The 24,637-nt window shown below is 44.2% G+C and overlaps 1 protein-coding gene across 6 annotated transcripts in view; it reads left to right on the top strand.

Annotated features, from left to right (window-relative positions):
* The window catches only part of AGK (acylglycerol kinase), a 102,422-nt gene that overhangs the window by 26,721 nt on the left and 51,064 nt on the right, over window positions 1-24,637 (top strand). For 3 of the 6 annotated variants that reach the window (XR_015052828.1, XR_015052829.1, XM_085861799.1), the window contains exons 4-12: window positions 3,780-3,859; window positions 9,756-9,831; window positions 15,476-15,568; window positions 15,924-15,956; window positions 16,122-16,216; window positions 16,643-16,712; window positions 16,816-16,895; window positions 20,663-20,720; window positions 22,291-22,447. Coding sequence is in view for 4 of the 6 variants with exons in the window: in XM_085861799.1 (XP_085717925.1) it covers window positions 3,780-3,859; window positions 9,756-9,831; window positions 15,476-15,568; window positions 15,924-15,956; window positions 16,122-16,216; window positions 16,643-16,712; window positions 16,816-16,895; window positions 20,663-20,720; window positions 22,291-22,447 (742 nt within the window). In the remaining 2 variants the exon portion in view is untranslated. The remainder of the gene's footprint in view (window positions 1-3,779; window positions 3,860-9,755; window positions 9,832-15,475; window positions 15,569-15,923; window positions 15,957-16,121; window positions 16,217-16,642; window positions 16,713-16,815; window positions 16,896-20,662; window positions 20,721-22,290; window positions 22,448-24,637) is intronic. The other 3 variants (XM_085861809.1, XM_085861836.1, XM_085861828.1) reach the window with 3 other exon arrangements.

The following is a 24,637-nucleotide window of genomic DNA, read 5'->3' as shown; positions in this document are numbered from 1 at the left end:
AGTCTAAATTTTGTTGTTGTTTTTTAATTTTGTTGTTGCAAGCTAATGGGGGTGGGTATGGACAAGGACAGGCATAGGCGATAGGTTGGGGGGAGACCACAGGGTAGGTCCGAGCCTGTTTTCAGACCAGCCGGCGCCACCACTCTCCCTCCACAACCTCACGAGTCCAGACCGAGGCAGGCCAGCTTCGTGTGCCGACCTACTCTTGTACTGCATCTCGCCTGGTCTGCTTTTGCCATGCCATGCTTCTGCCTGCCTTTGCCTTGCCTCCATACCTGCCCATGCCTTTGTTTGCATTGTCATTCACAACCTTCACCATGTGCTCCAGGATCATCTCTAAAAGTGTTTTGCAAGGGCTGCCCTGCAGGCAGCCGCATTACCGGGGACTGCATTTGAGCAGCCCGGATATCCCATTGTTGTTGCATGAAGGTCAGTTCAAATGGACCGGGTACTGCACTGAGCAGCCCGGAGATCTTGTTGCATAAAGGCCAGTTCAAATGGCCGGTGAGACGGCATATGGCCTGCCGTGTTACGGTGAGTTGCCTCCAACAGCTAAAAAAAAGAAGAAGGATTCAATGACAAACCATGGACCTTTGAAGGCCCTAAAGACGTCTGACCATCAGTACCTGCTGTGCACTCACCCACAAATGTTAACTCTGCTGTGTTTTCTCTCCTCAAGTCACAGGTCCTGAGCCATGATAGTGTAAATATTAGGACTGTACATAATTTTAACCCACCCGTTGTTTGTTTAGTGCCGGCAATATAGTTAAGTTATCCGAGTTAATCTGCTAGTTCAGTTACGCAACGCACTAGGTTATTTATTTTTGGGACATGTATTCCAAATGTCGCACTCAGGGATCCGTACATAAAACGTACTAGGGGAAAACCTACACCTGCATGCCACACAAAAATTAACGACTCGGTTCGAGTCCATAAAAAGGGGGGGGGGAGTAGTGTTACGGATCTGGAAACCATTTGCATTCAACATACAGGTGCCAAAAGTCAGTTATCCCGTGAAGTACATGTATAGTCAGATCCCTTTCCTTTTGTCCAGTGGGAGAATCAAAAACGTGCGTTGCGACTTTTTTTAGTTTGATTATTAAATCTTTACATCGAACAACCAACAAGCCGTCTGCATGACCCCTCGGCCCATCACGATCCACCGCCAACCGGCTGCACCACCAACGTACCTTTGCAACGTTGATACTGTTACTCGTCGAGTGTGGACCCGCGTGGAGGACTGGCTGGGGTTTCCTGGGAGGGCCGTTGCAGCGTTAAACTGTTACTCATCAAGTTTGACCCCGCGTGGAAAGGGCGGTTGGGGTTTCCTGGCAGGGGCTAAGGCCTCGCCCCGGAAAGGTGGGCCGTAGGACCCTGTCCAATGAGGGACGGACAGCGAGGCGTTTTTCGCCAAGAGCCCCTCCCCGTGGTGGGAGAAGATATATCTCCGAGACTCTCTGAGTGAGAAGTTTTTCACGGTAGTTGGACCAGGAGTTTTCACGGTGGTTGGGTCAGGAGTTTTCGTGGTGGCTGTGAGCAGTCTGGTTTGTTCTTCACGGTGGCTGTTATGAGGAGAGGAGTTCTGTGGACCCCAACTATTCGCCACGCGAGCTCTGCCACGAGCCATGAGTGCCACACGTGTGATTTGGACCAAACCGACGATCTTTGGCAGGTGCCGCACTACAGAGCATGCTTTCCCACGGATGACCAGGTCCCCACCGAACTCTGACCCCCAGCTTTTCTCTCTTCACGGCTGTGAGGGTCAAATAAAGACTGGGGTTTCTTTTCTTTTTTGTGTGTGGGCCCGTCGTTAAGTAGAACTGAGTAAGTGTTTTTGCTTATTGTAAATATTTCCCTGCTTGCATATTCGCGCCAAGTCTTGCCTTTGTCTTTATTTTACTGTTAATAAATTTATTAGAAATGGTCCCAGTCCCTTTCTGTCCCTTCTTACATTGGTCTAGCATGGTACGGGTCTGAGTGTAAGCGGGGTTTCATCCCCGATAATCCGTTCTTTCCAGCCAGCACGGCTTTGGCAGTTTCCGCTCGGCTGCACCCAAACTGGAGTTGATAGTCGGTGGTTGGAACTCTACCACAGTCGGTAGAGTGACCCAGTTCAAGCAAGACGTACCGAGGGCATGGTTTCCCCGGTAGTTAATTAGGTAAATTGGTTATAGACAAATAGACCCTACGCTACACGGTTGAGATATTGGCGTCCACGGTCGGTTAGACGACCCGCCGGCTTGCGGAGTTATCCGAGCGACGGCCTACAGTTCTGGGGAGTCTGGTGGGAGATGGCGTAACCTCCCCCACCTGGCGGTCGTCCTCGCCACCGGCCCCTGGCCCGCAACAGTATATATATATGTTTATATATATATATATATATATATATATATATATATATATATATATATATATATATATATATATGTGTGTGTGTATGTATGTATATAACCGGCGTCCTGGCGTGCGCCTGTAATCCGGTGACTCGGAGGCTTGGGTTGGAGGATCGCTTGAGGACAGGAGCTCTGCACTTGGCCGTGCTATGAGAGGGTGTAGGGCAGCCCGGAATCATGGCGAAACCCAATCCTTATCCCTGTGTCGTAAGAGGCGACCAGGGTTGCGTCAGGAAGGGCATCCGGTGTAAAACCTATGCCAAATCAGTATGCGGATCATAACGGATGATCCGCTGTGGTGACCTCTAATGGGAGCAGCCGAAAGAAGAAGATATATATATATATATATATATATATATATATATATATATATATATATATATATATATATATATTTATGTGTATATGGTATATGTATGTATATCTACATATATATATATATATATATATATATATATATATATATATATATATATATATATATATATATATATATATATATATATATATAGATAGATATGTGTGTATATTTGTTTCCGGACGTGTCTGGGCGGTATTTATGTCTGTGGGGTGTTTGTGCCTGGGCGGTGTTTGTGCCTGGGCGGTGTTTGTGCCTGGGCAGTGTTTGTTTGCTTCCGGACTGTGTTTATCTCCAGACTTGTCCAGGCAGTGTTTGCCTCTGGGTGGTATTTATAGTATGATCAGTAGAAAATGTATTTCAGACATTACTTTATTTCCACCTTCACTGTTGTTCTCTGCAGAATCATTTTGATGAGACTGTATGAATTGTAATTAACACTCCACCACACGTCTGCCTTCCCTTCCTCTCACCTCATGCTGCCTTCCCTTCCCCCACCCCTCGTCATTCTCGCCTCCCCTCGTCATTCTCCCCTCCCCCTTGCTCCCCCTCCCTCCCCCCCTTTTTTCTCCCACCTCTCTTCATATTCCCCTCAGCGAAGTGACGGGTGGTATTTGCTCATTCCAAATAAGGGCAGAGTTATTGACCGCCATCCCTTTTCTACTTTTCTTCCTTCTCCAGTAAATTGCTCTTCCTTCTCAAATGCTTATTTTCATCCTCACCAAATCCCTTTCCTTTTTCTCTCACTCCCTTCCAAGCCACCCTAACCTCCCTTTTCCCCTTATCTTCTCAACCCTCCTTTTTGCTCAATTTTTGTTTTCCTTTTGTTTGTATTTATATATATATATATATATATATAGCAAAAATGAAATACCTGCCGACAGGTGATTCAGAAACTGAACACTCATAATGGGACCTTTTCATGTATTTAAATGCTTCTGCCCGAGGTTATAGTTGGTATTGTATATGTTGTGCACTGTATTACAAGCCCCTTAATCAACTTGCCCTCACCTACTGTTGCTATGCAGGAATACGGGCGACAAACTTTGGGTGCCAGCGAGAGACCAAAACGTGTTACTGTGTTCCTAAATGCTGCTGCAGGAAAGGGGTATGAAAAGCGCCACCTATAATTTACGAAGAGCAGGACCTTTTTGTAAAACTGAATTTCTGATTCTGCATATCATATTTAAGAACTGTTAGTGGCTCAGAGGCAACACGGATATTGTTACAATTTAAAGATTTCTATAACGGGGTACCTGATTTTTACTTTGTTCTGTCATTTGTTGTGCCTCTTATACCTTATACTTATCTATCTATAATTCCAGCTGTGTGTGTGTGTGTGTGTGTGTGTGTGTGTGTGTGTGTGTGTGTGTGTGTGTGTGTGTGTGTGTGTGTGTGTGTGTGTGTGTGTGTGTGTGTGTGTGTGTGTGTGTGTGAGACCGCTGTTTCTCGACAACCGCTGGTCCGATCTAATTGAAACTTGCCAGATATATTGCTGGAGACCTGAGGATGTGCCTTTTCAAGGTTTGATATTAATCGGACAAGTGCTTCCCAAGTTATGGCCATTTATTTACCAAACCAATGACAAGACACGTTGTTGCGTGGGCATGGCCGATGGGGAAGGGAAGCTCAGCCGCGTTCCCCATTACAGGTTACAACGTATGGACTTCCTGAGAGTGATGACTTCGTGTATTCTAATAATTTCTCGATTTCTTATGCACATTTATAGATAAACACAATGCCCCAAGTTATGATCGTTTTCATATTAGACGGTGCATAAATTTCGGTAACATCAGAGTGCTGGTATGCTCCGAACCAGGAAGTAAAAAATTTTTCTCTCTCTTCTCTTCTCTTTTTGTTTTTCCTTGCCACGACATTGCAAAAAGGTAAAATACGTTGGTGCTAATTGAATAATCGGGTATTAAAACTAAATTACGAATTATCGTAACTGCGAATAATATGCGAACTTCCGGGCCACGCACGTACGAGCACGCGAGAGCGAAGAAACGGCCTGTGTGGTTGTTGTTTGTTGCTCGCGGTTTGAATATTTATTTATTTATTTATTATTATTTTTACCGGCACGTACTCGTAGTATAAAATCCATCAGGTACAGGTACTGAAATTTGTAATACCTTATTTTTTTTTTACATCCTTATGTTATTAGAATCATTCCTCTTCTGCATTTAAAAAAAGAAGAAGAAAAAAGTCATGTTGAGAGCTCCTTACGACTGGGGTGTTCAGGTGCTGGGTACTTCTCCAGTAATCAAGTCCTCAGTTATCTCTGCCACCGAAGGTGAACGGAGGTTATATTTTCACCCCTGTTTGTCTGTCTGTGAACAGGATATCTCAAAAAGTTGTGGATGGATTCGCGTGAAACTTGGTAGAGAGGTTGGGTGTTTCACAAGGAAGAATCGATTCGATTTTGGTGAAGATCCGGATCCGAGAAATTTTGTTTTTTAATTTGCAATTTATTCTTCACCATTGAGCGATGGGACCAAAAACGATTTATAGCATGATGTTTCAAAAAGTTGTGGAAGAGTTTATGACAAAACTAGGTGGGTGAGTTGGTTAGGTTAGAACAAGCCGATTCGATGTTGTTTCCCGTCGGATGCAGACCCAGCCTATCAGTGGAATACAAAACGTAAACTGTTCAGCCTGGCGTAGGTATGTGCTCTACCGAGTGCCGTTCAGTTGGAACATTCATTTGGGGAGACATCATACAGCTAACATTGCCAAATGACATCATTGTTTTCAATTGATTGTGCACGTTTTTATCCTGGTAAACGTTACTCGCAGCATGGCTTGCTGGTGGAGAGATTTGGGTGAGGTATCCAAATTTTAAACGGTAAAATATGTCCCATTTGATTGGTCATAACTTGATTAGAAAATAAAAAAGTAGTCATGGAAAATTTGGCATTATATCGGGCACTTGCAGGTATAACAATATGACTGCAGTTTTGAGGCTCCAGAAAGCAATGATGCTTCGGCTGTGATGCCTCGGTGAGATGTCATAAATTGCTGGTCTGTATTTGGTTTCAAGCTGTCTTCTGATTGGTTAATTTAGATTTTTTGGTGAAGATAACATCTCTCAATGGTGAAGAATCACTTAAATTATTAGTCGGATCCGGATCCGGATCTTCACCAAAATCTAATCGGGTTTGAGGCTCCATAAAGCTGTGAGCCACATCCTTGTTACACACCGAACTTGTCCACAAAAAGACAGAAAGGGGTGAAAACATAACCACCTTCACCTTAGGTGGCGGACGTAATAAGACTGGACTACAATACCGTTAACCTAACAAAATTAACGTTGTAATAGGGGACCAAAACCACACTCAGAATGTATCATTTTGGCCCATTTTGAAGCGGTGAAGCTATTTCAATATTTGGCTGTCCGTCCGTCCGTCTGTAAAATTGAAGAAGAAGATCCTTTCTAACCCACCATGTTTGATGCAAAAAGGGTAATAAAGTGTAATTCCAGAGGGTTCTAAAAGTTAATTCAAAAGGGTAATTCTAATGAGTTTGAAAGGGTAATTCCAATGAGTTCTAAAGATTAGGTCAGGTATGGGAGCATGCGCTGGAGCAGCACGTCGCTGCATCCACTTTCCGGCAGTACTCCAGGGGTCTCCATATGGCCATCTCCCGGACAGATGCCTGGCCCATCCCCATCTCATTGAGATGCCAATTAGCCTGCTGAAACCACGAGATGGTCGGCCCATTAGCCTCCTCCACTCATGAGGCTCCCTGGCTGAGAGAATCTGGTGAGCAGGATCAGCATCAGAAAAATGAGCCACATGTCCATACAGCTGCATCTGACACTCACAGATTATGCAGGTAACAAATCTCATCTGAGTCTCTCTCGGCAACCGCTCGTTGGGCACAAAATCTTACCAGCGATACCAAGGATTCTCTGAAGAGACCTGGTACCGAAAGGAGCCAAGTCTCCATCTCAGATCCTTAGTCTGAGTCCAAGTCTCACATCCGTAGACCAAGACTGGAAGCACCAAGAACTTGGACTCAGACTTTCATCCTCCTGCATTGGTATCGACAGCACCACACCCCATTATCCAGTGAATCCATGACTCCCTATGATAGACCCAGTTGTCTGTTGACTTCTGGCTCCACAATATGCAGAGACTGTTGACTTCTGGCTCCACAATATATCACTGTGAAGGTACGTGACTCTCTCTCTCACCCTGTGATCTCAACATCCTCACCACAAACAGGTACAGACAAGATAGCAGCATCCAAGATGTCATGGAAAGCCTGGATCTTAGTTTTGACCCAGGATACCTGTAATCCCAGTGGTTCCAACTCCTCATTCAGTACCTCGAGGGCCCCCATAAGGAGATGCAGAATCTCCACAAAGATGACTGCATTAGCTGCAAAATCAAGGTCAGAGATCTGACATTCCCAAATGATGCACCGCATCTTGATGTCTCCGACATCCTCCCCAGAACCCAGTCCATACAAGTGCTGAAAAGTGTGGGGGCCAGAACGCACCCCGACGAACTCCAGTAACAACTGGAAATAAGTTGGAGATGGAACCACCACATCTCACAGCACTCTCAGTACCAGAGTATAGTTCAGAAATTAGATTGATCAGTTTTGGTAGCACCCCACAAAGACAGAGAATTCTCCAGAGGGAATCCCGTTTCATTCAATCGAACACCTTGCAGAGATCAACAAAAGCTGCCAACAGCCTGCTGCCGAAACTATCGTCTGCATTCAGTGAGGACCTAAAGATCAAGGATACTGTCAATCGTTGACCTCTTTAGTGTAAAGCCTGACTGCTCTGGACGCTGGTACTGAAGCAGATGGTGGCAAACCCTATCAATAATTATCCGAGCAAAGACCTTGCCCGGCAGTGAGCAGCATCACCTCTTGGTAGTTGTTGCGGTCTTGGCGATCACCCTTCCCTTTCCAGAAAGGGACAACAAGGGCTCTCTTACAGTCAGTTGGGATGATGCCTGTTTTCCAAATGGAGCAGAGAACTGGATACAATGGTATGAGTGCAGCATTTCCACCATACCAGCCTTGAGAAATTCAGCATGGATACCACATATCCCAGGAGCTTTACCCCCCCCCCCCCTTTCAACTGGTTCACCGCAGCCTGTTTCAACAAACAAAGGTGGTTCAGTTGATTGGAGGGTTAGCAAAAAGGATAGTTACACCCCTGGTGGGTCAGCTTTGTACAGCCACTCAAAGTAACCGGCCCGATGGGCCTTCACTTCAGACTCCTCTGCCAAGAGCCCACCACCTTCCTCTTTCACTGCAGTACATCAGGGATGGGCTTGGAGGAAAGCAATGCACAAATTCCTCTTTAAGCAGGACGAGAATCATTTGACCACAGGTGATGCTCTCTTCTTCTTCACAGACTCCTCGCACATAGGCCTCCTTGTCCAACCTCCGTGCACCTCCAGTTTTACACCTCAAATCCCTGAACAGCTCAGCTCTGCCATTGAGCCTGGCCCTGTGACTGGTCAATGTTATCCAGTGTCCCTTGGGAGGCAAAGTTCTTCTTCACCTGATGGTGGGTTCCAACGCATCCACCGGCAACATTAAGGATGGCACTCTCTTGAAGGCACTCCACAACTCTTCAGGAATCCTCAAAACACCCAGACCCTCCAAATTCCAACTCAGCCTGTTCGCAAACTCCTCAGGTACCCTCTCATTCTTGAGCTTGCAAACATCCAGCCTAGGCTGGGATGATACCATTGTCCTGGATGTAAGCTGTAACTTCAGAGTTGCTACAACAAGCCTGTGGTCAATATTGAGGAAATGAGAACTCCCTTAGACTCTACAGTTCTGGATCATCCTCCAGTGCCCATCAATGAGCACATGGTGAATCTCCTTCACCACCACACCAGCATTGGAATACCAAGTCCAGCGATGAACTTGTGGGCGCTGAAACCATGAACGAGCCACCCTAAGTCCATGACTTCTTGCAAAGTCAAGGAACTTAGTGCTATTCTGGTTCACAGTTCCAGACCCATGGGGACCAATGCATGTCTCATAGCCATCCCTATCGGTGCTAGTTGATGCATTGAAATCATCCAGGAATTGAAGAGTATCTCACCTGGGGCACTGATGAACACAGACTAGAGTGCGGCATATAATGCATCCTTCACAGTGAGATCACTCGCCTCAGTCGGAGCATAAACAGAGACCAGCGAAATGACACCCAAGGAGTGATGAATACTCAGTCTCGTAATGTGGGAGATCAGCTTATTGGACACAGCTACAGCAACTCCCTGGGCATGATAACCAATAGAGCGACCAGACCAGTAATAGGTGTAACCACCTGCTATGATCTCCCCACAATCCATTCTCCACAACCTCAGTGCTGCAATACCAATGTTCAAATTCTGGAGCTCAGATGATGCCAGAGATGGGTGGTCATCCTCTCTTCGAGTGAGGCTATTCCAGGCACCCACTCAAAGGTACTGCCTCCGGTTAACCTGAGGAGACCGCCGTCTGGTGGATGACAACTCGGCACCACCCTAACACACACCAATGCAATCCGACCCAGGAAGGTTCACCCGTGCTTTTCCTCCTATCACGAAAGAATGGGGTCCCGAAGGCTTTGCCCCAATCCCGTCATCTGCTGAGCTGCCCTGCGAAGAGCAGCTGCACAGGAGGTACTCTCATAGAGTGACTTTTCAGTTTTCTTTGCGTTTTTTTTTTAATGTTTTGCGGAATGAAGGGTTTTAAGGTGGCCGTAGTGCAAATCCTGCAACCAACCTCCAAGAAAAGGTAACTGCAGGAGGACGTCCGCAGACACAGTTGGGCACCAGATATGGATGTCGAATGGCTCTTCTTGTAATCCATGTGTATAACAAACCAGAATCAACATAAAAGATTTTCTTGATTTCATCCACGTTGCACATCGGTGGAAAACCAATAAAGCGTGCGTGCGTGCGTGCGTGTGTGTGCACATATGTACAGTAATTACAGTCGTGTATATAATTATAATTCACATGTAAATGGTGATGTTTGCGCAGGAAGGCAAAGAACTTGTTTGAGCAGAATGCTGAGCCTGTGCTACATTTGGCTGGCTTTGAGGTCACTGTTGTGAAGGTACAAATGGAAGTTATTTTGTGGGTTCATGTTTATAATAAAATGTTTGCTTCATTGTCATGTTGGGATTATCTCTGTTGTCACTTTCACTCAAATACTGTGATGGTCGTGTACCCCCAGGAAGACAAAGCACATGCACATAGGTTTAAACCGAGTTATGCCTTAGTATTCTGTTTAGTAATTAAGAATACGTTGTTTTCATGTGGATAGATATGCGTTGTGAATGTGAGTTAGAATAAGTTTGTGTTCTTTCCTTTCTGCACATCCTCAACTCGAATCATTTCTCGCAACACATGCTCATGGTACCGACAGCAAATTCCTGCATCCTTCTGCTTGGCGAATAATTTGTTGCACTGCTCCCCAAACGCCTGCCTTGTCCACCTCCCATTCGAGCGGAAACAATCCATCACCCTCGACAGGTGGGCAGCGAGTTCTTGCCCTCCCCCCTCCCCCCCCCCCCGGATAGAACCTAGGCAGTCTCCCCCCCTCTGCTCAATTAAACTGTTACTGGGCAGAAAGCGAAGATCCAGCCAAGCATCACCAAAGTAGACCCCTGACCATCCCCACCATCCTGAAACAATGTGGGGGCCTGGAAGCCACGAGACAAGTGTTGAGCGGGAGTCAATAAAAGGTGAGATGCAGTCGATTTCGTAGTGGTTCGGAGGAGATCAGAGACACAGTAGATCAGGGGAGATCTCACACACACACAGCTTCAATGGAGATTGGAGCGAGATCACAGATTATAGATTCACTCCTTCGCTTGCTCGTTTTCTTTCCTGCATTTTTCTTGACTTTCCTTTCTAATTTTTGTCTTCCTATTTATTATTTACCTTTCCTATCTTTCTTCTTTAACTCATTCTTTCGTACTTTCCACGGCTTTTTGCACCTCACTAACGGATGCACACATCGAGCTCGGCATGCCTTCATCTCACCCTGGCTGTCGCCATGCCACCACTGAGCTGCCTGCCTCGCAAGACCAGACGATATTCCCGATCAGCCATGCAGTGCATCGCATTCGGCCAAAGAGCATCCAGGATTCCCACACCACCGGGGTGCTAATGGAGTGGAGAGAGAAATCTTAGAGGGAGTGCATGGGAGGTGAACCCGAATTGCCGAGTATTGTGGCGACCACAATCACAGCCGGGGTTGTGGAAGGTGCGGAGAGGCTCGTAGAAGATCCCTCACTACCTATTTCTCTCCCCTCTTCCAGCACTTTCTCATTTTTTGGGGGTGTCTGGATCTATTTGCATAGAGGTGCAAAGTAATTGTTTTAATGAACTAATAGTGAGCATATTGCATTGGGGATAATGGGAATGTATATGTGCTTGTTATGTTTGTGAATATTGCTTGCCTGGCTTCTCCCGATTTCCCCCGCCATTTCCCTGTTTGATTTCCCCAACCACCATTTGTCCCGCCAATTAATGGCTAGTGTAATAAATTTATGAAAGAGTTATCATGTCTTGACTTGTCCTGCTCAGGTTTGATCTGAGATAACGCTCTTGGGGTAGTTGGCCGAATGATGATTGGTCGAAGAGATGATAGGGTGCGGCATGTAATGCTGGTTTGCTCGGCCAATTAATATTCATGATGCAGATGCCGGCAGGGTTCCCCATCTGCTTCATTTGTCTCAGTTACGGTAAACCGACCCTGGTTTACGGGGCGAAGACCCGGCGAGAAGTGAAAGTTGTAGATGGCATCCGTGGTCTTTTTATGGACACGCCACCTTTCAGAGTTCTTATGGCTGTGTCCGTAATACTGTTAGGAGTGTGGATTTAGAGCTCCCCGGCATCCGTAACAATACATTTATTTTTGATAAGGGCAGTATAATGAAATTGTGTACCTCCCTCATAGTTACAAGAAGATCCCCAAACAGTTAAATTGTGCTATTACGGGTTTGCCGGCCGGGTCACGAGGTGCTTCTCGGACCCGCTTCCCAACAGTTGACCCTGAAGATGACGAGCCGCAGATAACTCTGCATCACGATGGGTTAAATAAGCAACCATGGACGCTGTCTGAGACTATTAATTTAGGTAGAGTCCTCATGTCAAATTCCCGCGTTACATTCCCGGCATATTAATCCCCCCAGTTAGGGAACCATGCTCTCAACACCTCACTCCTATAAATCAAGAACGGCCGACCGGAACCGCAAGTCAGACGTCGGCTAGTCTCTCTGACCATAGCAAAACAATCATCCACTATTTGCACACGAGTGTCTAACCAAGAGAGAAAGAAACACTTGGGCAGGCTGCCTTCTCATTGAAGCGCTGCTGTTGGTCTGCGCTCATTGGTTCGTCAGTGCAGGCACTGCACAAGACCAAGCAGCACCCAAATGCTATGATGCAGGTGCCTTGCAATAACAAGTGGCACCCAAGCTCTATGATGGGTCTGATTGGTAATGTGAGTTTTGTAGGTGTAATGTTGGTTTTGTAAAGTGTGTTGTTCGTTTGCATGAATGTGCTGGGAAGAGGTGCGGAGGAGAGGGTGAGAGATAAAAGAAGGGTTACAAAAGGGGGGTTCGGAACCACTACACAAACACAATGTATTTCCCTGTCCACTGATACGAAGAGAGAAGTAATCTAAGTAAACAAAATATGATGGATATATCTGAACTCCAAGGTTCTTTTATGTGTTGGATGTAACTTACCAGGGTCTTCCAAATGCTAATGAAAAGTATTGCTTCAAATGAGTCCAGTAATGTTTTTGATGAAACGGTCTCAAAACTCCTGTCGTTGTTATTACTGGCAGAGTACCCGTCCTATGGGTGATCTTGTTCCAAGCATGTGGCACGTTCTTCTGACGCACCTTTATTTGGGTGGTGTATAGGCAACTGACAGCTTTGTGTCGGCAAAAAAAAAGAAGAACCCATGAAGTTATGTGCATAAAAGCAAAAACATACCGACTGCTTATAATTCAAAACACCTCATTGCACTGCAAAACGTGGGGACAGGAATAGTGTATTGTAAATGGTGGAGACTTGTAATACCCTCCCTCACCTGGAGGCGGCGCTACACGATACACTTTTACGTGAAGAATTTGCATTCCTTCTCCCTCCAAGACCACCGGCAAAGATAAAAACGCTCCTATACATTAATATGGATGATGCTGGTCCTATGTAGCAAGTCTGGATGGAATCAGCCCAGAACTGTATGAGCAATGCTACAAACACACAGAGACCAGTCCGTGAGCTATAGTGCGGATAAGGGAAGAAAAGGGGAAGTGATTGTGAATTTAACGTTCCATCTTAATTTTCTTTTTAACGTTGTTCTTAACAAACGGGAACAGGAACGACGTCAGCATCTCAGGCCAAATGACCTTCTCATGCACCAATGTTTGCTATGTATATTTGTGTAACATTAAGAACAGGAAGAAATGGTGAGGGGAGGACAGAGAGTTGGGGGTGAGGGTGCATCAGGTAGTTGGAAGAGGGAGATTGAGACGTTGGGAGGGGGACGCACTTGTGGTTGGAAGTAGAATTGAGTATTGGGGTTTGGGGCAGTTGAGGACTTCAAGAAGAAAGGGGGAGGGATGACAGAGTTGGCTTGGAGGAGGGAGGGCAGAGAGGGGACAGAGTTGGGTTTGAGGATTTGCAGAAAGGGGGCGGGGAGCACAGAGTTTGGGTGTGGTGGGAGGGGAATTAAGGACATGGGATTATGCGGCGGTGTCACTGTGGAGTGGTTATGGACCTGAAGTCACATTTTTGGGTGTTTTGGGGTATTTTGGGTGTTATTTTAGGTATTTTAGGTCATTGGGGTATTTTGGGTCTTTTGGATCTTTGGGGTCTTTGGGATCTTTGGGGTATTTTGGGTCTTCTGTGTCCTTGGGGTCTTTTGGGTCTTCGGGGGTTTTTGGGCATCTTCTTGGTCCTTTGGGTTCTTCGGGGTCTTTTGGGTTCTTCGGGGTCTTTGGGGTCTTCTGGTCTTTTGCATCTTGTGGGTCATCAGGGTCTTGGAAGGTCTTCAAAGGTCTAAGGTGTCTCAGTAATCTAAAGGGTTGAAAGGTACACTCCGATAGTAGGTAAATAAGAGATATAGTTGGACGGACGGATGGACGGACGGTGGGAAGGAAGGACGCGCACACATCGAGACGGAGCTCTTTTTATATCTCGATTTTTGGAAAAATATTCAATTAATAATTTGGCTCACTGGTTGCATTGTTGCAGAGGTGTAGCTGTGCTGTTGATGCAGCACAGCCACACATTTGGGAAAAGATTTGGAATGAACCTTGGTGCTGGCGAAAGTGATCGCTTTCTCTTTTTGAAAATACCATGGCAACCATTATGGATCTCAAGCTTAATTTCCCATTGAGGGTCAAGGTGGTGGGCTGGCAGAATGGCCTCGAGGTAAGCAAACTCGCCTCTTAGCTGTCTATCCTGGGTTTAAGTCCCGACCCAACTATAAACTGCCATCCCAGTGTTTCACAGGCAGGGCGATTGATCAATGTGTGCCTTCCCTCATTTGGACTTTAAACTGGGTGTCCTGTCTGCTGGCATTAGTTGGTGGATGTTACAGATCGAATGGTGTCCTTTGCAAAGAGTAGGTGAGCTGTCGCCTGCACCGTGACCAAATTCCAAATTCCTGCGCTAACCAGCGGACGGCTGGTTGATGCTACCTCGCAGCCTTGTGCTGCATACGAAAGAAGAGGTCATTGTACTCATTGTTGCTTGTGAAGTACTAGTATGACTGCTTTTTCAGGGATTTAACCCAGACGAGACATCTTAAAATCAAGTGTGCTACTTTGCCTGCTCTTGCCTGCTTAGGAACCTTTGTCATGAAAGCAGTGCTTGGTGACTATCGCTAACTGCTATGATTAAAAAAAACGACTTGCCGACAATGCTCATGCTTCGATCAGCACATGGCTGTGGCTTCAAACATTGTGCACTGCCATTGTCATGGGCAATCAAATGGCTCAGAAGAGATGGATACTCATGGTGATGATTATATTGCCAAGAAAGTTATCACAAGTTCAAATAAGTTTGCCAAGATCATTCGTATGTACACCCTCGGTGAAAATTTTTTCAACTTTAGTGATCTGTAAACAGTGAAACACCCAGGTGGAAGAATTGCTTTTACTTCCAATGTCCTTGATAAACGTGAGCTTCACATGAAGAAGTAGAATGCTTTGCTTTGTGGAATGTTTTCAATTTCCAAGTGTTCTTATCTCGCAAACTGTCCACATCAATGATATCTAATTGATTTCTCGAACCTGATGTTTGATAATACAAGAGTGATTTTGTATTTGAAACAGCAGTTATTTCATTTTCTGTATCCTTACTACAATTCACGGACCAGTGTTTGTGGGTTTGTTTGTCGGCTACTACTCCAACAGTTCCTGGTCAATTACATCCACACTTGGTACAGAGGATCAGCATAACCCCAATTGATGTATAGGGATGTTGTTATCTTTGCCGGTGGCCTTTTGGGGGGGGGGGGGGAGGGCAGTGAGGGTACGACGCAAATTCTCCATGTAAATGCTGTCACTTGCCTATACACCGCCCAAATATAGGTTTGCGTTAGAACGTGTTGCACGCTTGGAACAGGATTGCCCGTGGGGTGGGTATTCTGCTAGTATCGTATAAATGTGCAAAACAGAATTGACTTGTACCACTTATTTCACTTTGACTGATTATCTAATTTTCTTTCTGCAGACAGACCGTGAGGGCCAAGCTAAAGAACTACTTGGGGCACTAGATAATGTGGACATGATTGTTGTGGCTGGTGGCGATGGGACGTTGCTTGAGGTCAGATCTGCCCTTTTTTATTCTCTCACTGCACCCAACACTTGTTTATTTAACTTGATTAAATTTATCGATTGGATATGTGCTTGATTCAGTAAAACACGAAGTGACGCACATCATAAATATATACATGGTTAGGGATAAATGACACTTTTTTGGGGGGGGGGGGAGGGTGGCATTGATTCTTGGATTAACTTGGACATGTGATTACCGGCCTGTTGCTTTTATCATTTATATCCTTCGTGATGATTGCTGATTGGAATTTTGAATTTGATGTAAAGTCGCTATTTATTGATATTGTCAATACTGTTTAACTTTGAATTGATGTAAAGTTCATGATGTTTTGAATTGGCCTCAGGTTGTCACTGGAATGCTCAGGAGGGATGATCAGGTAATACTGTTTTGTTTATTGTTTTACTGGCCATGTTGGACTGAGAAAATTGTGACTAATTATAATCAATGAGTAGTGGGATGTAACCAAACCTGAAGGTGTCATCAAAGCATGATGTCAAGGGCTGGTGGAGCTGCTGAAACGTAATCCTGCTTATCTTGCCAGGCAAGCTTCAGCAAAATCCCCATTGGGATCATTCCACTCGGGAAGAGCAACACGCTCAGTAAAATAATCTTCCCAGACTTTGAAGACCATGTGCGGTAATTATTCATTAACACACACACACACACACACACACACACACACACACACACACACACACACACACACACACACACACACACACACACACACACACACACACACACACACACACACTATTATCTGTTCATTCTGTTAAAATATTGTCCTTTTTTTTAACTTTCCTTTACCAATACAAGTACATTGCTAATGAAATATCCAACATTAACATCAATGCAAAGCAGTATTTCACATATTACAAGAAGAAATCATATGATGAGAATAATAGAAAGATGTAATGAACCCTTTTCAGCTGTTCTTCGAGCTTTGACTGTTGGTGTTGCTTCATTTTGATTGACTGATTGAATATAGAGTATTGATTGAAATAATGTCAGCCTTCATTGTGTACTCATAATGAGTAATAGCCGATCACTTCCTTCCTGAAGATGCATTACATCTGCTGCCTTGGCAATTGTGAAAGGTTCTACGATCCCCGTGGATGTCATCCAAATCACGGTGAGATGTTTCTGGTGCGCGTGTTTGTACAGTTCTCCTGCAGTTTTGTTGTTTTATCAAGTCTTGGGGAATACTGTTTAAGATTTTTGCTGCCTCTCCTTAGGGTACATTTGGAAAGCCTGTCTTTGCATTGAATGAACTACGCTGGGGAGAATTCCGCAACGCCAAAGCAAACACGAGCAGGTACAACCAATTGTACTTCTTACACTTTTTTTGGAACTGTTTGGTGGTATGAATTAAAGCAATTTGTTGAGGACTGGTGACTGATGCTGGAAATGGTCATTCTAAAATATTTAAGTCTATAGGAAAGTTCAGGCCAGTGCCTTGTCAAAACATAACATGCAGTCTAGTGGAAGCCAAAGTACATGAAGAAAAGTTGATGCATGTTCCTGATCACCCTGATATTTCTGATATATCCATGTACCTCATATGGATAATTGACATACATTGGACTTGCATGTCATTGTTGTCTCTCTCTCTCTCTCTCTCTCTCTCTCTCTCTCTCTCTCTCTCTCTCTCTCTCTCTCTCTCTCTCTCTCTCTCTCTCTTTCTCTCTCTCTTTCTCTTTCTCTTTCTCTTTCTCTTTCTTTTTCTCTTTCTCTTTCTCTTTCTCTTTCTCTTTCTCTTTCTCTTTCTCTTTCTCTTTCTCTTTCTCTTTCTCTTTCTCTTTCTCTTTCTCTTTCTCTTTCTCTTTCTCTTTCTCTTTCTCTTTCTCTTTCTCTTTCTCTTTCTCTTTCTCTTTCTCTTCAGCAACATATTGTTCTTACTATGAGATAAACTTGTCATTGCCTAAACATATAAGAAACAAGTAGAAATGCGTTCAACGTACACCGCCCCCATGCCAAAAAAATCCTCCAGCGGGCAACATTGCCGGGGAGCCTTTGGCGCCCGACAATGCTGTCATGTAGCACATGGAGATGGAATTGGGAGGGAGCGGTGTACAATAATTGATTGATTAATTGCATAATTCAAATAAATAATAATCGTAAAATAATTTATTTCTTAATCAATTGGCTAATAGCACACCAAAACCACCACTTTTTCATCCTCATCTGTAACTTTTTGAAAATTAAGTGATTCCTTGAAAAATGAATAATTAATTGATTCAAAAAATTAAAAATACCCTCTATGGCCAAATCACTTGGTCACTTTCATGTCCAAATATCAGTTTCCTTGCTCAAAAGGTGCCTGACATATTGCCCAGATGAGAGAGAAAATAAACAAGTAATTAATAAATCTATAATTAAGTAATGAATTAATTGTTTCATCAAAAAAAATTTAAAAACCCTTTTTTGCCAAAGCACATCTTCACTTTTGTCCCCAAATTTCAGCTTCCTAACTCAAAGGATGGCTGAGATATCACCTGGACAAAGAAGAAAACAACCAAGTTTAGGTATATTCAAAGTGCACTGCCCCAATGCCAAATAAATAACAAATCCTCCAGCACGCGACATTGCTGGGACGCTTTTGGTGCCTGGCGATGCCATCGTGCAGCACTATGGAGACAGAATTGGGAGGGAGCGGTGGACAATAATTGATTGATTAATTGCATAATCAAAATAAATAATAATCGTAAAAGAATTAATTTCTTAATCATTTGGCTTATGGCGTCCCTAAACCACCACTGTTTCATCTGAATCTGTAACTTTTTGAAAATTAAGTAGTTAATCAAAAATTCAATAATCAATCGATGAATTGATGAATCAATAAATCAAAAATACCCTTTGTAGCCAAATCACTTGTTCACCGTCATGTCCAAATATCAGCTTCCTTGCTCAAAAGGTGCCTGAGATATTGTCCAGATGAGAAAGAAAATAAATAATTAATAAATCGATAACAATTATGTAATTAATCAAAAAAAAATAACATTTTAGCCGAAGCACTTCCCTCTCTATTGTGTCCAAAGTTCAGTTTCCTAGCTCAAATAATGGCTGAAATATCACCTTTTCAAACAAGAAAAAGATGTCGTGCAGAGCACGATACTTGAAAAATCCACCCCCCTCTCCAAAGGTTGCCATGGATACATCAAATTGTCCATTTCATTAAGATTAAAATTGACAATAGGGTTGGGCATACAACCATAATTTTTTTGAAAGGAGTGTTTTTTTATGGCCAAATTTCACGCTGATCACGAATCCGTTTAACTTTTTGACAAAGGATGATGTCTTAGGTTGGTAAAATGCAAAAATTCAAAATGGCCACCAAATTTAACCACTTTTCAGGTAAAATTTGATAATTATGGCTTACTAGGGCATGTAATATGAGGGTTGGGCACACATCGACTTTTTCTCTGTTGTCCCGTTAAAAGGAGTGTTTTTTATGGCCATTTTTCACACTGATCACGAATCCGTTGAAATTTTTGACCTAGGATGATGTCTTACTTAGACAAAAAAAATTCAGGTCAAAAATTTCAACGGATTCTTGATCAGCGTGAAAAATGGCCATAAAAAAACACTCCTTTCAACGGGACAACAGAGAAAAAGTCGGTGTGTGCCCAACCCTATTGACAATCTTTATCAAAGTTCAGGTCAATCGGATAAAAATTGATTATTTTTCAGATTGAAATTGATGATTTTAGAAATTTGACCTTTGTCCTTTTGCCCTCAAAAATAGTTGGTTTCCCAATTTCATGCTGCAATATGCAAGTCCTGTTCAACTTTCAAGGCAATCGGATGAAAAATGACAATTTTAGAAATTCGACCTCAAGATGACCTTTCACCTTTAACTTCAAAATCAATCAGCTTCTCGGTTGAGACTACCTCTACAACTTGGTAAAGCTTCATGACGATCAGTTTGGAATTGTGACCTGTAGGCGATTGACAAACAGAGACAAACAGAATCACAAAATTGACTGACCAATGTCCTTAAAATCTTTGATTTTGCAAGTAACAAACAACCAAGAAAACACACGGAGTAAAAAACTAAGTACTCCCTTTCTTCGGTGCCTGGCAATGACGTTGTGCATCACCTGGATAAGGAATTTGGAAGGAGCAATGTACAAGAGGTTTGAAAGAAACAGAACAAAGATGTCGGGAAGAACCCGCCCAGACAGAGATTTCAGCAGTTACTCCTCAGGCTCAAACTCAGCAACATGTACAAGCTGCCAGAGGTCCATCAGCGGGGAAGCACAGTCCACACAGCATCAGGATATGGTACCAACGTAATCAAACGGAAGACTAAACACTGCATTGAAGTCATCGGAAGGAACCTGAATCAGTAAATTGCAAGGATGGAAGAATACATACTCCAAGAGAGTGAAGACAGTGATCCAAGAGCGATAATTTTTGGATAACTAGGATGATCATTCTATGAGAACATTCAGATTTCAAACATCTCAATTTGCGCTCACTCACTCAGTATCACGTGATATGAAAAATTTAAATTCATTCATTCATCGTTTGCTCACCATTTTACAATATGATCATGCTTTCCAGAGAGGTTTATGCTTTGCAATGAAAAACCACAAAAAGTTTCATGCTTTACAAGGAAAATACCGTTCACCATCCTCGTAAAACACACCATGTGGTCACACTTATGATATCATGTTGTATGATATATGATGGGTTTAGGCAGTGATGAGTTTCGGAACTAATTTCTTATGCCCTTGTAAGTAAAGATAAACAATCATCATGCTTGGACAAAACATTCCCATAAGCTGAACGTACATTGTTCTTGGGGCTGTCGACATCATCTCTGTAGGAAATATGGCAATGATAGGTGGCTACCAGCAGTATTCTCTCTGCACCTTCAAACTTGAAAAAATATGAAGGATTTTTGGTAGTCATGTTTAAAAAATAACAACACAATACGGTCCAATATATGAAGTGCTGTATGTTCTTTATGCTGTGCTCCATTTGGATAGTTACAAGGAACCGTGTCCCAACTCTGCGAACCAGCATTCCAGCCCAAAGTTTAAAAAGGTTTAATTTGTTGCCACGTGTATGTTTCAGATTTTGGTACTTCGGACCAATGAGAATGTTTGCTTCATTCATCGGCAGCACATTTAAGGTATTGCTTTTGTACTGTGCCTCTTCCTTATTTCACATTTTCCGTATTTCGTTCCTTGGGCTGTTGGCCTGCAAAGTGGGATTTATTTTGGTGTGAGAGCTTCATTGGCATATCAAATATGACATCATATCGTCTTTGCTCTCGGTATCTGTGCTTTTCTGATCATGTCCTGTGTAAGCTCATCAGTTTATCGCTTTGACCCCATGTCGAGTAGGTTTCAATTTGCATTTCGTTGTTTTGCACAATGCACGGTGTTTTTACATATGTGGGGTGACGTTATGAAACCAATCATGGCTCTCACCCCCAAATCAGCATGTGCAATGACGAACTCAATAACCATGAATTTATCTACCGCAATAACTATAATAACTCTAACCCCACAGTAGAAAATTTTCTTCAACAGTGAAATAGCGGAGTATATTACTACACTACACATTGAATGAAAAATAAATGGTCACAGGGTTACACGACCTTAATGATCACAGATGCACCAGTAGAAATGTATCTAAGCCTGGTGTGGGCTTGGTGGTTAGGGTGGCTGGCTAAGGATCTTAGGGTCCTGAGTTTGAGACCTGTTGGCACCTTATCACGGCGGTCTCTGAAGTATCCTCCCCTTCCATCCCTTTCCTCACCTCAAATGGCATCACAGCCGACTCGGTGAGAAGGCCGAATGCCTCAATTCTGAGTTTGCTTCAAAATATTGGCCCCAAACCCTCACTCTCGGTCCCAAAAATCGGATGGGAGTGAACAAAAATTCAGTAATGATTATATATTAACAATTGCAATACCAACACTTAAAAGTGAGATTGCCCAGCCTGCAACTTTATAGTTTATCATAAGTGGGTCAGACATCATACCTCGACATACATTCACGTGAGCATGTCCACAATGAATGGATCAAACCTTCCATTTGCTACATTGCATAATATGCCTGTTCAAGTAACCCATCGTTTTGGTCCGACTTTGCATTTCCTCTCCTTTTGAGCAAGCTATCAAAGATTGAATCAAGTTGCCTTGAACATTGCTTATTTTGTGGGGCTGGTCGAGGGAAATTTAGATTTTCAATGCAACTTAAAATGGGATAACAAAACTTTGCAAAGGTACCCTTGTTATATTATCTCTGTGAAATCTTCTGGCAGCAACTTACTGATGTTGGTGCAACTTTTGCAAATCTGTGTGGCTGTTGTGAACTGCACTTTTTGGATCGAGTTCCATGGTAATACCCTGTGGCAAAGTTTCTTTGCCCTCTCCCCTCTATTTTGCAAGTCAATTGGCATCCGCAATCTGTGTCATTCATTCATTATTTACAACCGGTCCGCATGCATAAGTGAAAGGGTTTATGGTTGAATGACGAACAATACGGCACAAACATTTCTTTGTTTTTAGATTTGACAACTTCATGATTTTCATTTTGTTTATTTTATTACTATAAGGATAAATTTATTTGGTTGCGTTGAAGTTTAAAAAAAAAAAAAAATACACGCAACAAGGAAGAGTTGGAGAAAGAAAATGTGCCATTTGTTTTGCCTCACCAATTCATTTCCCACCATTCTTTCGTTACCCTTAATAGCCCTGGCCTCCAACACACAATGCCACACTGAGGTTCACCCCAGCAGTGCAGCGCCCCCCGCTCCCACCCGAAGGAGGTACCCCTCCGCCGACCAGACCACCGTTCCTCTTCCGGCTAATAGCGAGGATACGAGGCCTGTGGCCAACCCATGCAACAGGTAAAGATTGGTGGTTTGCCAAGTGTCCGGGAAATGTTCATGCATTATTGATTTTCGATGGTTCTGCTGTGTGTGGACCCATCAATATATTTCAGTTCAAATACATGTTTCAATGTCCAAATGACATGAAAGACTTTCAATGCACGATGAAAATAATGCACTGCATAGTTCATTCTTTGGAGAGAGTCACAGTGTGTCAATTAGGTCAGGCCAGATTAGATCTGTAACTTGCTACAGGTATCATGTAAACCTGTACTAACCTGTTCTATGGTCAGATTGTCAGCGACTAAACCATCTCCCCATCAGGTTTTTGGTAAGGAGGGTGTTTGGATATGGACACCCAGCAGGATTAAAAACAAAACCTGTCAAAGGGCGGAGGAGCTCGTTGTGAGCCAACGGCCATCCATATCTAGTGCCCAACTGTGTCTGCGGACGTCCTCCTGCAGTTGGGTTACTTCTTATTAGGAGGTTGGTGGCAGGATTTGCACTCCGGCCACCGTAAAACCCTTCATTCCGCAAAACACAAAAACGCAAATAAATCTGAAAACCCACTCCATGGGAGTACCTCCTGTGCAGTTTCCCTTTGCAGGGCAGCTCACCGGATGATGTGACTGGGGCAAAGCCTTCGGGACCTCCAATCTTTGATGATAGGAGGGAAACCATGGAGTAACGTTCCCGGGTCACATTGCGGGAGAGTGTGTCGGAGTGGTGTTGTGTCGTCCACCAGACGGCGGTCTCCTTGGGTTAACCTGAGGCGGTCCCTTCGGGTGGGTGCCTTGAATGTCCTATCCCGAAAAGAGAATGATCACCTGTCTCTGTTATCATCTGAGCTCAAGCGTTTGGACATCGGGATTGCAGCTCTCTCTGAGGTTCGGAGACTGGATTGCGGCGAGATCATAGCGGGTAGTTACACCTACTATTGGTCTGGTCACTCTGATGGTTACCATTCCCAAGGAGTTGCTGTCGCTGTGTCCAATAAGCTGACTCCAATGACAATTGAGGTAACACCGGTCAATGAGCGTATTATGAGACCAAAGATTCATCACTCCTTAGGTGTCATTTCCCTGGTCTCTGTATATGCTCCGACTGAGGCGAGTGATCTCACCGTGAAGGACACATTCTATGCCACGCTCGAGTCTGTGGTTGATCAGTGCCCCAGACGAGATACACTTCTAGTCTTGGGGGATTTCAATGCATCGACTGGAACGGATAGGGATGGTTATGAGACATGCATTGGTCCCCATTGGTCAGGAACTATGAATCAGAATAGCACTAAGTTCCTTGACTTTGTAAGAAGTCATGGACTTAGGGTGGCCGGTTCATGGTTTCAGCGCCCACAAGCTCATCGCTGGACTTGGTATTCCAATGATGGTGATGTGGCAAAGGAGACTGACCATGTCCTCATTGATGATCGCTGGAGGATGATCCAGAACTGCAAGGTGTACCGGAGTGCTCAGTTCCTCAGTACTGACCATGGCTTGTTGCAGCAACTCTGAAGTTGCACCTTAAATCCCGGAGAATGGTACCATCCCAGCCAAGGCTGGCTGTTGGCAAGCTCAAGGATGAGAGGGTAGCTGAGGAGTTTGTGAACAAGCTGAGTGGAGATTTGGGGTGCCAGGGTGCTTTGGGGGGTCCTGAAGAGTTGTGGAGTGCCTTCAAGACCACCGTCCTTGATGTTGCCGGTGGATTTCTTGGAACTCACCAGAGGCCAAAGAAGAATTTTGTCTCAAGGGACACTGGATACCATTGACCAGAGTCGCAGGGCTAGGCTGAATGGCAGAGCTGAGCTGTGGCGGAAAACTATACGTGCGCTAAGGGTGGACAAGGAGGTCTATTTGCGAGGAATCTGTGAGGGTGTAGAGCATCACCTGTGGTCAAGTGATTCTCATTCTGCTTACAGGGGAATTTGCGCATTGCATTCATCCAAGCCCATCCCTGGGTGTACTGCAGTTAGAGCAGAAGGTGGTAGGCTCTTGACAGAGGAGTTCGAAGTGAAGGCCCGCTGGGCCGGTTACTTTGAGCGGTTGTACCAGGCTGATCCACAAGCTGTCAAGTTGGACATCAGGGGTGTTACAATCGCTGTTGCTAACCCTCCAATCAACTGTGGTCCACCTTCGCTTGTGGAAACACAGGCTGCGGTGAACCGTTTGAAACGGGGTAAATGTCCAGGGATCTGTGGCATCCATGCTG

This window comes from Eptatretus burgeri, chromosome 2, assembly GCF_056783735.1.
Source record: "Eptatretus burgeri isolate ZD-2024b chromosome 2, Ebu_testis_v1, whole genome shotgun sequence".
Taxonomy (NCBI): Eukaryota; Metazoa; Chordata; class Myxini; order Myxiniformes; family Myxinidae; genus Eptatretus; species Eptatretus burgeri.
Note: the sequence above shows the minus strand (reverse complement) of the source record. Positions and strands in the feature narration are given on the sequence as shown.